At 43.0% G+C, this 12,207-nt stretch overlaps 1 protein-coding gene across 1 annotated transcript; it reads right to left on the reverse strand.

Annotated features, from left to right (window-relative positions):
• Positions 1-3,118: 3,118 nt before the first annotated feature.
• Positions 3,119-11,227, reverse strand: LOC139303748 (protein FAM171A2). Its single transcript, XM_070927584.1, has 8 exons — positions 11,131-11,227; positions 7,640-7,867; positions 7,008-7,100; positions 6,346-6,504; positions 5,486-5,665; positions 5,286-5,399; positions 4,818-4,944; positions 3,119-4,607 (listed from the first exon to the last, which is right to left on the reverse strand). The coding sequence occupies exons 1-8, from the start codon at positions 11,225-11,227 to the stop codon at positions 3,119-3,121; spliced, it is 2,487 nt and encodes an 828-aa protein (XP_070783685.1).
• Between the last annotated feature and the right edge of the window lie 980 nt (positions 11,228-12,207).

Consider the following 12,207-nt stretch of genomic DNA (forward strand, 5'->3'; position numbering starts at 1 on the left):
CCGTACTCAAACCATAATGACGTCACAGTGATTAAGATTAAGATTAACTGTGTCAATAATCAGGTTTATTTTTTTCCCCTCCAGAGCCACCGCAGAAAAGACACTGTTCGACTGTTTGTCGGCTTCTCCTTGTCACAAGTAAACAGACCTTTGTGTAAAATGTGTGGAGTGGCCCTTTAAAGTGAGGGGAAAAACACTCTGTGGGTGTGTTTTTTTTAATGGGATTTGACATTGGTGTCTCCATGGTAACAAGAAAGCAGCCCAACAACTGTAATTAGATTCTGATGAAAAGCATTACAATGACAAAAAATGAAATCTCCACCTATAAGAAGGTGATCACCTCATACAGTCTATGTTTTATATACATAGTCGATTGTTTAGGGATAATTGTTTGACATTTTTGTCATCATTTTGAATACATACTTTGCTTTTCTTTCACAGTGATGCATGCCTGATGATGACCTTGATGCAATAATCTATTCGGCACCACTAGAATTTGACCATTACTTTTATTTTTCACTTAAATACTGTAAATGTGTATATTTTCATTTTCTATTTCTTATTTCTATATTTTGTACATACTTTTAGCTCTAAATTTATGCTACTTTCTACTCTTGAATGGGAGCACCGGTACAGTACAATCCCCCCCCCCCCCCCCCCCCCCCCCCCCCCCCGGGGATCAATAAAGTATTTCTGATTCTGATTTTGTCCTTCTCTTCAAAATAAAATCACAGACGCTGACTGACTGTGGGAACAAATTTATTTCTATTTTTGTCTCATGTACAGAAAGAGTCAATTTACAGTTTACAAACAACTGACCAGGTTTATGAAGCAAAATGGTTTACTGCACAAGATGGAGGCCTACAGTTCAATCCTCCTGAACCTCATATGAATGGTACAAATCAGAAACCCAACAGGGCGCTTTACCAGGTTTAATGTGTCCTTGTTGTGACTGAATACTCTGTCCAAACACAAGTTCACGAAATCTACTGAGAAAACAAGATTTTCTCATGTAAAAACAAAAACAAGCAAGGAAAGCCACAATTTGCACAACTCATAATAATTCCATATCTGATCCAAAAAAACGTACATTTACAGCAGTGGACACGACAGTTCAGTAGGAATCGTTTCACGGCCGTGCTACTCTTCAGACTCGGAACTACATCACATTTTCAGTTTGTACTGTAGGCTACTGACACAGGCTTATGAACAGCAAGCAAATGGTGAAAAGGACCAACAAGTCAGCATGACTTTTATACAGCCTTCAGGATTTTCACTTCATAACAAAAAACATGAACTTCTTCACGTTTTCTAAAGTGGTGAGCTTTTACGAATCTGCTAGATGACGTAGTTCACAGTTGTTGATGCGTCGTAGGCAGTGGTGATGCTAGTAACAGCGGGAGCGTGTTGGTCAGTATGTTATTGTTGTAAACATTTACGACCGGAAGTGAATTTCGTTAGAACTGGATTAAGGGAAAAAAGTCAGTGTATTTTCATATAACCAAGTTCATTTGGCAACATGATTCAATGCGTCAGTGCATCACATTTTGTGCCAAACCTCCTGGATCATTTTCAAAAAAGGTTTCGTTAAAAACACCCTATTCTACATGTTACATGCACATCGTATACACATAAAATCTCATATAGTTCATCATACCATTTACAAGTTTGGTGAAAAAGAGGATAGATACAAGAAATTAAGATATTCAAGGACATACTAGCCGCAAGAAAAGTTGTCAGATTTGGCAGGCATGCTCCCCAGAGTGACGCGTGTTGTTGTTACCACAATGCAGTGTGCTTATTAGTGCCTGCTGATCTCAACAGCTTAGTTTAGGTGACGACTAACTGCATTTTAAAAAGGGACCTGCATGCCTATCACTCGATCCTATGTGAAAGAAGGCACTTACAGGAGAGAAGTGGTACAGGCCCTGTCTACAAACAACCCCCGTGGATCTCAGTAGAATGTTAAACAGGTAAGTCTTCAAGTAAAGTGATGTTTTTGTTTCTGTTTAGACTTACCCTCGTTTCTTGGCGATTAGGGGTTGTCAAGCAGGAGCCCAAAGAACTGTGGGGGGCTTTTGGTGCCTTCTGTTTACTTCATACATTCATATGCATGCAACCTTTCTATAGCAAATGGTCTTTCAAATGTGTGGGAATCTATTTACACAACAAAAATCGGCAAGGAGTCTCTGTTGGCCGAAAAACCCTCAACAACAGGAGAAAGGCAGAAATGTAAAATTTTGGCAGAATTGTAGATCGCTGCGATAAATCGATGACGGAAAGGACGACGGAAACACTTGAAGATGACGCTCAACATTTCAAATCATTACTAATAAGTAATTTCAACACATGAACACAGTACAGGAGGAGGAAGAGGAAATCAAGTACATCCCTGAAGGAGCAAAATGCAAGTCGCACGTTGGACTTTATAGATCGCATTATCCGTCCACAGGGGCTCAAGAAAAAATCAGTACAACTGATAGATAGGTTCCCTACATATTCAAGCTTTGGGAAGCTGTTTCCTTTAAAGGAAACTTAACTCCGAGTTACAGTTTAGGGCGGGGAGTAGTCAAGGAAATACAGGCGCACATCTTCTAACATCAAAATGAGCCTTTGTGTAGAATAAGTCCAGGGAAGGAAATCTAATTCACCTAAATACCCATCAATACCATAAAAAACGTCATCCACTTCCAAATACTTGGTAAGTATCAATCAATCAATTATCAAATTATTAGTAAGTGCTTTACTCTTATATTTTGCTCTATAAAATGGCTATTTCCACAGTCAGTATATGTAATGGCTCAGACGATGGTTCAGTGATGTGATAGGTGACAGAATTCACAATAAACTGGATAGGTTTCAGTATACGATAGATCATCTCGGTGGAAACCAGTGAGACTAACTGACAGTGAGACTACGAGAGTAATCAGAAAGTGCAAAAGCACCTCACCAGAAACACAAAGGTCAAACAACAACCTGAAAATGGACCAGTGAAGCATGGTTGTGCTTATTGTGATCTCTCTCGGTGAAAACATCACTCTTCTTCCATGTTTGATGTGGAAAGAGTCCCCTCTGAAATGATTGTTAAAAGGTCCAGTGCTCAGTAAGTTCAAAAAGCTCACTTCCTGGGGTGGAAGACCATGAGAGGCCTGTCTTCAATCTTCTGCCAGGGGCTCTTCTTGTTCTCATCTTTGTCGTCGGGGTCATCCTCGGGGCTGGTCATGGAGTCGCGGCGGTTCTCGCTGTTGCTGCTGCGGGTGCTGTTCACACGACTGCGTCCTCTTCTGGGGATTGTGGATCCTCGGGAGGATGGACCTTCGTCAAGAAGAGGGGTGAGGGAGTTCTCCTCGGGTGAGACGGGGCGTCCCTCGCTGCTGCTGGGCTCGCTGTGGTCAGGGTAGGCCAGCTTGGAGTAACTCTTCCCACCGCTGCTGCTAACACTGTGGCCCTTCCGTCCTCCGGTCCCCCAGCGATCGTCTTTTCCCTTCCGGTTGATTGCTGACTTGCGTTCTTGGGACTCTAGAGGTGGTTCAAGGTTGACGTCTCGGGAAGTGCTGCTGGGACCGCCTAAGAACGCACCCACACCGCCGCCACTGAGGTCATTCCCAGCATCTATGTAGGAGTGGCGCACATGAGCGTTATTGCGTCCATCCAGGGAGATGAACCAAGCCCTTGGGTGCTGTTTAACACCCAGCTCCAGTAGCTTCTTCTCAGTCAGAGCCTGCAGTTCCCCATTCATCTGAGCCATGGTGGAGTCATTGAAGAGCACGGGGATGGTCACAGGTCCACCAGATGAGTCGGACGCCCAGCTGGGCTCCTCAGAGTCGTCACCTTGGGATCCACCTTGCTGCTGTTGGCCTTGTTTCTGGGAGTGGTGGTGATGATGCTGCTGGCCTCCTCCCATCTGTGCACCATCTTTGTCTTGATCCTTCTGGTCCTTGCCATCTTTACCAGAAAACTCGGAGGGCAGGCGCATATAGTGGGCTGGGATGACCAGGGTTGGCACCATGCTCCGGTACATGTTCTCCTTCATCTGGTCAATGGAGCTGCAGAAGATGATCTGGCCTGGTTGGGTGTTGAGGGAGGTGGGTCTGGCAAGGCTGTCTGCAGCTGCTGCTGAATATTCGGGGGGTTTGTCAGACTGGTTTGGCACGTAGCCTTGGAAGCGAGGCGGGGACGGGGGATCAGAGGAGTATCCTCGATTGTCGTTGGCGTTGTGGTGCCGGTGATATTCAGACTCCTTGCCCTCCATGGGACTGTAGCTCCGGTTGTAGTCTTCATGCAGCAAAGGGTTGTCCAGGTTGTTGGTCTCTGTGGCACGTGTAACCTTCATGGGGAAGCTTTCACCCCGTTGGGGACCTGATGCATTTTTTCCCTTTGCGTGACGCAGCATGTGAGCTGGAACATGCTTGGTTAAGTCTTCCCTTGAACTCTGGTAGTCTCGAGATGGGGACAAGTCAGATTTGTCATTAGAGGGGCCAGACTCAACATGGCCTCCACAGATCAGATTTAAGCGTGAAGTGGATGTACCCTGGTCTCTCTTTGCACCATTGAGATTGGACGTGTGGGGTTTCCCTTGCTGGCGACGAGGTTTTAAACATTTCCGCCTAAAAGGTAAACAGACACTGAAGGTCAGACATGAAAGAAACGACTGTTATCCAGAGGATCACAAGACGAGTCTAATGAGAGCCTGAAATTAAACCCACATTCACATACAGTTATTTACAATTATCATCACCAAAATCACTGTTGCAATTCTGTCATTTTTGCTATTAATAGAAACCTAAAACTGAGACCTGCGCCTACGCTCCCCACACCTGCAGTAGTAGAGCAGCACACAGAGCAGGATGAGCACCAGCAGGGCCAGCGAGCCCAGGATGGAGAGCAGGAACAGGGTGTGGTAGGTGGTGATGTCCCTCAAGCCTGGATGAGACAGACCCAATCCTGCAAGACAATTCATGGCAGAAAGACATCTAAGAATCACTCGTCACCTCAGTCACCAGCAGATCTGACAGATCCAGGTGTTACAAAGCTGACGGTGTTCTGAGTTCAGCTTTCACCTACTAGTCTTAGCAGATCTTTGGGCTAATAATATTCCATGTTTTTGTCGACAAATCCTGTGAAAGGCTCTCAGCCCCAAGACCACTGGCTCCTACTTAAGGTGTAATTCTTTAAAATCAAGTCGCAAATATAAAAGTTTCATTTTTAAAAAGTGGCATATTTGTGATGCTTCTATCGCAACAGATTTATAAGAAGCGCAGGGAGGCTGAGATGAGTCACGGTACCTGAAGACGAAGGGAAGGCAGCTAACCAGTATCCCATCTGAGGAACCACCACGTTCCAGACAAACTGTGGGCCGTCCTTTTTGATGTAGCCCGTCCCGTTCCTCACCCACAGTCCTGAGAAACGTTTATCACTGTCAGTACTTATGCTGCGTAGGGTTTAAACAGAGGCACAGAATACATTCCCGAGAAAAACACCTCACCCGTCTTGGGCTGATACAGCCAAGCAGGCACACTTGTGGCCATCCTGTTGCGGGTGTCAGATGGAAGTGGCACAGAGATGTGGATCGGATCTGAGACCTGGATTGCGCTGCCATCCTTGTCAAAGAGCTGAATGCTGACCACTGCCAAAGCTGTCAAGTCTGTCCACCCTGTTTCTGCGCCTGAACAGAGAAAGTCACTGACGTCAGCTTCAACTCTTCAATATCCAGTTACATGATGCAACAACCCCAACATGTTAACATCACAGTGCTTTGAGGCTGTCACTCTTTCACTTTATATCAAACACTCACAGTAATTTAATATATAATGTAAATATGTGCACGAGGGAGCGAATGGGGAATGATTTCAGACACAGTGACATTTGAGAAATAAATCCTTCAGCAATATGTTGATTTTAACTTAATATTTTTTAGTAATTGCCGAGATACACTTAATTGCCAGTTTCTTTAGGTACAACTAGCTCAAACTAATCTAACAGCGTCACGAAGGTTATAATGTTCAGTTGTTGAAACTGTTTTAGAGACTGTAGGTGTTTCTGTTATTCTGTACACCCCGTGTATATCAATGAGGGTGGGTTGAATAACAGGAACACACTCTTTTAGTGCTACTTTTGTATAGTTTGTTCTATGTTATTGTTTATATTCTGTTCTGATTTATATCTATTTAAATATTTGAATATGTGCTCTGTGTGTGTCGCCTGGAGGCGGCTACAACCGCATTTCATTGAGCATCGCTGTACGTTAAAACCTCAGACAGCCCCAGTAAAACACACAAAAGTGTCCACACACACTTTTGGCCACTTAGATCATTCTAGACACTGATTTCTGAGGCAGGCGCCCACCTGAGCTGTTGGTCTCTTGGCCCAGGAGAAACGGGAAGCCGCCGATCTCATACTGAGTCCTGGCGGTGGTCAGCGCCGCAGACAGCGCCGTGTAGTTGGAGTTGGACGGCAGATGAAGGGACTTCCTCTGGAGCTGCACCAGCGGCTGATTACGAGCTCCTGCAGAGACACAATCGCACTCCCAGTCTGTAAATCCTACAACCACTTTATACATTTAGCCCTAATATCCCTCAAAAGGTGTAAAAATACTGATGTTTAGTGAATTACAGACATGAGGAGGCGGCTGTGACTGAGCTGCATTTGTAAAAACTACAACAAAGTACTCTGCTGCTGCTGTTGCTATGGTGATAGCAGCAGCAAATAACACAGGGTCGTGTAAATGTTAAGCAGTGAATGGAGGCCTGAGGGGGGTGTGAATCTATCTTCACTCTCTGCTGGAGACTCACTCATTTAAGAAAGGGGTCAAACTGACTTTCACCAAAACAGGACTATCGTTTCCAAAGAGGTCCACGTTTTGTAAAATTGTCAGATGGAACTGAGACGCAAGTTCCTTGGAGATAATAATCCTTCATAAACTCAAGTTCTGACGGGGTAAGTGAGCGTGCACGACGTATCATCAAATATTCAGGCTTCTGCAGAGAGAAACTTGTTATTTTCTTTACCTGGAGACCCAGACAGCACCTGCAGGACGTCATCGTACAGAATAAGTGTCCCTGGCCTCTGGACCAGGAGGTACAGGCTGACTGAAGCGTACACTATAAAAAGGGAAGAGACACTAAAATTAACACGGAAGATTTCCAGGTGTGACGACAACGATGAGTCAGGGTTTCTGCAAGTTAAATTTAAGACGTTTTAAATAACACATAGAAACCGATATGACACCTGTTTCAACATGAGAGTGAACAAGACATATTTTGAGTTTTCTCAACTTAAATATTCGACATAAATGAACGATAACGAACACAAAAGTGGATTTTACTACAGACTTAAAGTACAAATCATTTGGCTTTTATTGTATTGAACTTACATTGTCACATCTAATCTATTAGCACTCAAATCGATTTCACTCAAACAAATTACTCAATTCATTGTTTTTTTCGAACCCGGATAAGCAGAAGAAACCAATTAAAAAAGATTCATTAATTACAGTTCATCAACTCATTATGAGACAGTGTGACATCATCACCTACACACAGTAAGTGGACGAGACATCTTACAGCGTGACGGAGACATCAGACACCGTTAAAATGCTCTTCACGCTTAATAAACTGCATTTTCTTCCTGGGTGACTTACAGGGGATGCGGCTTGAGTGCCAGGGCACAGAGTTGGTGACGTAGTCTTGTTTGGAGGCTGTGATGATGACCCATGTTCCTGTGCGGTACAGGAAGCTGACTCTCAGGACGCCATCGCTGCCGGCCCTGTTGGACGCCAAGATGGTCTGGTTGCCGTGGACTTCCACCTGAGCGTCCGCCAACGGGGACAGGTCGCTGTTGTCGAACACCTGGACTTTTATTTGCACCTCTGGAAGAGCAGAAAGACAGAGAGGTCCAGTGATTTTGCAAAGAGATGAAACACTTAGTCGATTAATCGATTAGTGGATTGACAGAACTCAAAAAACAGCAAATGTTTTCAGTATTTTCTGATATTTTGTAGAGCAAATGATCGTGTAATAAATCGTGAAAATAAACAGATAATCTCTTAACATAAAAAAAGGAAATTCAAGGGAAGGTTCCTGGAAAAAAACCTTTATACTAATTACAGGGAAAATGGAGACAGTATTAAGCATTATTTTTCAGTCTGCAGGTCAGCTGAACACGTATATATATATATTGAGAGTAAAGTTTCCAATAATCAACAAATAATGAATTAATATTTGTTTTGGTTTAAATGGAGCAGTTCCTTTAAGGAAATCAACACTAAAATTACAACTACCTCCAATCAATTGACTGTTAAATACCTTTAAGTAATAAATTAAGCAGCAACTCGTTTCAGCACTAAAACAACAGACACAAACATTTTCCTCGAGGAAACAAACAATATTTGCCGTTCTGTCATAGATTTCCACTCAATCAAAAGTAGAGCTTTGTGGTTTACTAGTCTTGTGTAGTCAGATTATACTGTAGTATTAAAGCAGTAATTACACTCGAGTATGGCTCAATTTATCAAGTCCCCCTCGGCTGTCTTACAAGGTCAACATCATTATGCAACAGTGCAATGATCTCCTCTGAAATTCTCTCATTTTAAATTTGGAGGTTTTAGGGGAAACAGGAAGCGTAATGTTGTTAGCTGTGGGCTACAACTTAACATTTGTATTTTTAGCCCATCGTCATCAGTATGCCGAATTAGCTATCAGCAGTTCCTGTTTGCAGCGTATCCGTGGATGTACAGATTACTATCACTGGACTACTTTCATACTGAAGAAAACATAAAAACGTGATGATTCTCAGGTAAGTTCTGATGTTATTAGGAGCGTCTTTTTTTCTATGAGTTCTAAGCAGATTTATGGACGTTAATACAAGATGAAATATGTTATGACTCCAAGAAGGAGTGCAAATTTTGGTGCAAACTGCGGCAATCTGGGTTTTAAAGCACGTTAATTGCCTCCATGAGCTGACATCACCTGTATGCACCTGCCCCTTTCACTTAACGCTTAACCTCTGCCTCATGTCAGAGCCCCTGCATCATTAGTCCCAGCTGTGGTGGATTATGATGATGATGATGATGTTTGTGGTCAAATCCATCGCGTGGGTCTTTCTGCCCTTCATCCTCCCATGTTTTTCAGCCCCAGAACATTTTGTTTCTCATCTTTCCTCTTGGACAGCGTGGATGTGGGTCACGCTGGGGATGTTTCCATGGATACATGCTGACTCTCCAAAAGCTGGCTTGTTGTTGCTTCCTCGCTCGGCTCAGCTCTCTTGTAGCACTACGAGCTGTCGTCCTCTAAACCCTCCAGGCCTCGAGTGACAACCCCCCCCCCTCTGCCATGCAGAACTTCTCACCGCAGCAGCCTCGCTAATGGCTGCATTAAGATAATAAGGATGTATGTGAGTGTGTGTTTTTTCCATAATCGTGTGTAAATGCTGTCAGCCATTAACATAATTGGTTGAATAAAGGCTCCCTTGTGTGTGTGGAGAGAGGATTTCCTCCGTCTGGGCTCCACATTGAAAACACTGAGAGTCACAGTGTCACATCGAGGGTCTGGGAACATTCACTCACTGGAAGAGCTTGAATACAAGTTCAGCTGAGAGTAAGTGGAGTGTAAACCCTCCTCTTCTTCTTCGTCTTTGGGCTCAGATAAATCCGCTTCACTTAAAAGTCAAACTGCGGTTCTTAAAGTCAGACGCAGGAAACTGGTATGTTATGAGAGTTCAGCCATTTCACTTTCAGGTTTTGCCCTTTTCTTTAAATATGCCTTAAAGGATTAACCGAGTGTCAGTACAGCTGCAGCTTGATGAGATGAATCAGCTCTAAAACACAACATCCTCCTCGGCCTTTAGACGGTAATTGCTTCACAACATCTTGCAGCTGAAGAGAAGTGCTGAGCTGTTCCAAAACACACCTGAGGTATCAATTAATTGACTTTTTAATCAGTCAAGCAGCAGCTGGGAGGCAAAATCTATTACAATTTAATCTAAATGAGGTTTTAACAGACAAAAAAAAATCACAGTTTAGCCAGCAGTCGAGGAAGTAACAATACCACAATGTAGAAATACTCCATTACCAGTAGAAGTCTGGCACTTATTATATATGCAAAAGTAAAAGTACTGGACCCTGTCAGTGTTATATTATTATATTCTGTATCATCATGTTGTGGCAGCTCATTTCAGGAACTTTATATCCAGTTTGTAGTTTAAATCAATAACAAAGCTTCATTTCCTAAAAGCTGGTCACATCTTTTGTTTGTAAAATCTTAATCTGCCAAGAACACAGTACACTTAAAGTACGACACCCATCATCCCATCTGTTTTATGATTATTAATTGCATAAATGTATATTATGATATTTATTATCATACATTTTAACGACTTTGTGTTGTGTTGGGTAGTTTAATCAATAATACATCGTGTTTTATTTGTTCGTATGTTTTTTTTTGTGTGAAACGTGGAAGTACCTCAAAACTGTACTTGAGTAAATGTACTTAGTTACAATCCAGCGCTGTCTGCAACCACCCATGCAGCTGTAAATAGCTTGAAGCATGCATAATGCAATGCAATTACATAATGTCCTTCAGCATGCACACCATAACATAAACAAGCATCATTATTTAACATCATTGTTTTCCTTCATGCTCGTTCATTTCGGGGCCTCTTGACACTCAGATGTGTCTGCTGGTTTAGTGACTGACACACATTGTGGACCTCAGGCCGTCCTGGTCTCACTGTCATTGTTGTGCACAGCAGAATAAACACACACACACACACACACGAAGGCCCGGGTTACAGAGTCAGGCCTGACATTACAGCAGACTACATTTAAGGCCTCGTATAATCTGCACACAGATCAGATTCTCACACCGCACATCTGTACAGTGTTGGAGCACAATAACAGCAGCGTGGCCTTCTGATATCACCTCACGGACATCAATGAATCTACACCGTCAAACTAACGTTATCCAGCGGATACGACTAGACAAGCATCCCCTAACACGCTTCTCCCTCCAGCCAACATGAAACCACAGCGCAGCGCTGCGAGAGTCGACGGTTTGTCGACAAAAGCCATAAAAAAAAAAAAGGCAACCACTCCCATCTCCTCATTGTGCTGCATCCCCCGTATGGCGAGCTTACCGAAGGCTCCCTGATCTGGAAGAGATTTGGCCAGCGCCTCCCAAACCGCGCAGACCGACGCGAAGAGGAGCAACCGAGAGATGTAGTTGTCTGGCATCCTTGCAACTACATCTCTAGTCCCAGCTCGGCGGCCGTGTGTCCATATTCCTCCCAGCCGTCAGAGAGCCGTTCACTCCGCGGACATAGCTCGGGTGTCGGGGCTCTGAATGGTGCCGAGATGCTGCCGTCTGTGCGGGCTTCGCCTTGTTTTTATTGTCTGAGCTGGAGAGAAAAAGGGTCCAACGTTTCCCCCTGCTGGTGTCAAGAGGAACAGCGACTCAGCTGCTTCTCCCTCTGCACATTAACATGCTGGCCTATACGTTTCATTTATTAATAATAATAATAGTGACTTTATCATTGTGCAAAACCTTTAACAACAGAGTTTACAACGTTACTCAAAAGGCAAAATAACAACAAGAGCTAAACAAAATGTACTAAGTAAATAATACAAGAAGTAAAATAGATAAATACAAAGAGAAAATATTGAAAATAGAAAGCAAGTCTATGAAATTGTGATTTATATCATCGTATTATGTTCCAGTGGTGGAATACATTAACTCAAGTAAAGTACGTTATACTTCATAAAGAGGGAAATGTACTTTTTACTCCACTACATGTATTTGTATCACTGTCTACCTCCAGTGGTGGAAAGTAACCATTTACTCATATACTGTACTTAAGTACAACTTTGAGGTACTTGAACTTTACTTGAGTGTTTCCATTTTATGTGTCTTTATACTTCAGCTCCACTACATCTCATTGTACTTTTTACTGTAGTACATTACGGGTTACTTTCTACTTCTACTCCACCACATTTCAGAGGGAAATAAAGCACTTTTTACTCCACTGCATTTCTTTGACAGCTGTAGTTACTTTACTGACTAAGATTTTATATGATCAGTGATGAATATTCAAGTATTTTGAGTAAAAGTGACGTATTTTCGGGATAAAGCATCAAAAGCCCAATAATATCATATATTCTTATTTTGTTATTGGGAAAAGTGAGGTAATGTTCTCACTAGATGTTCTCTGAGTTTG

Source organism: Enoplosus armatus, chromosome 20 (genome assembly GCF_043641665.1).
Source record: "Enoplosus armatus isolate fEnoArm2 chromosome 20, fEnoArm2.hap1, whole genome shotgun sequence".
NCBI lineage: Eukaryota > Metazoa > Chordata > Actinopteri > Centrarchiformes > Enoplosidae > Enoplosus > Enoplosus armatus.

What these genes read in the sequence shown, in the direction of transcription:
- LOC139303748 (XM_070927584.1), bottom strand. Translation starts at nt 11,227, where the DNA reads ATGCCAGACAACTACATCTCTCGGTTGCTCCTCTTCGCGTCGGTCTGC. An exon ending in TCCAGATCAGGGAGCCTTCG is followed by an intron (nt 7,868 to 11,130) that starts GTAAGCTCGCCA and finishes CTGCTCTTCCAG; the next exon opens with AGGTGCAAATAAAAGTCCAG. An exon ending in TGCCTTCCCTTCGTCTTCAG is followed by an intron (nt 4,945 to 5,285) that starts GTACCGTGACTC and finishes ATTGTCTTGCAG; the next exon opens with GATTGGGTCTGTCTCATCCA.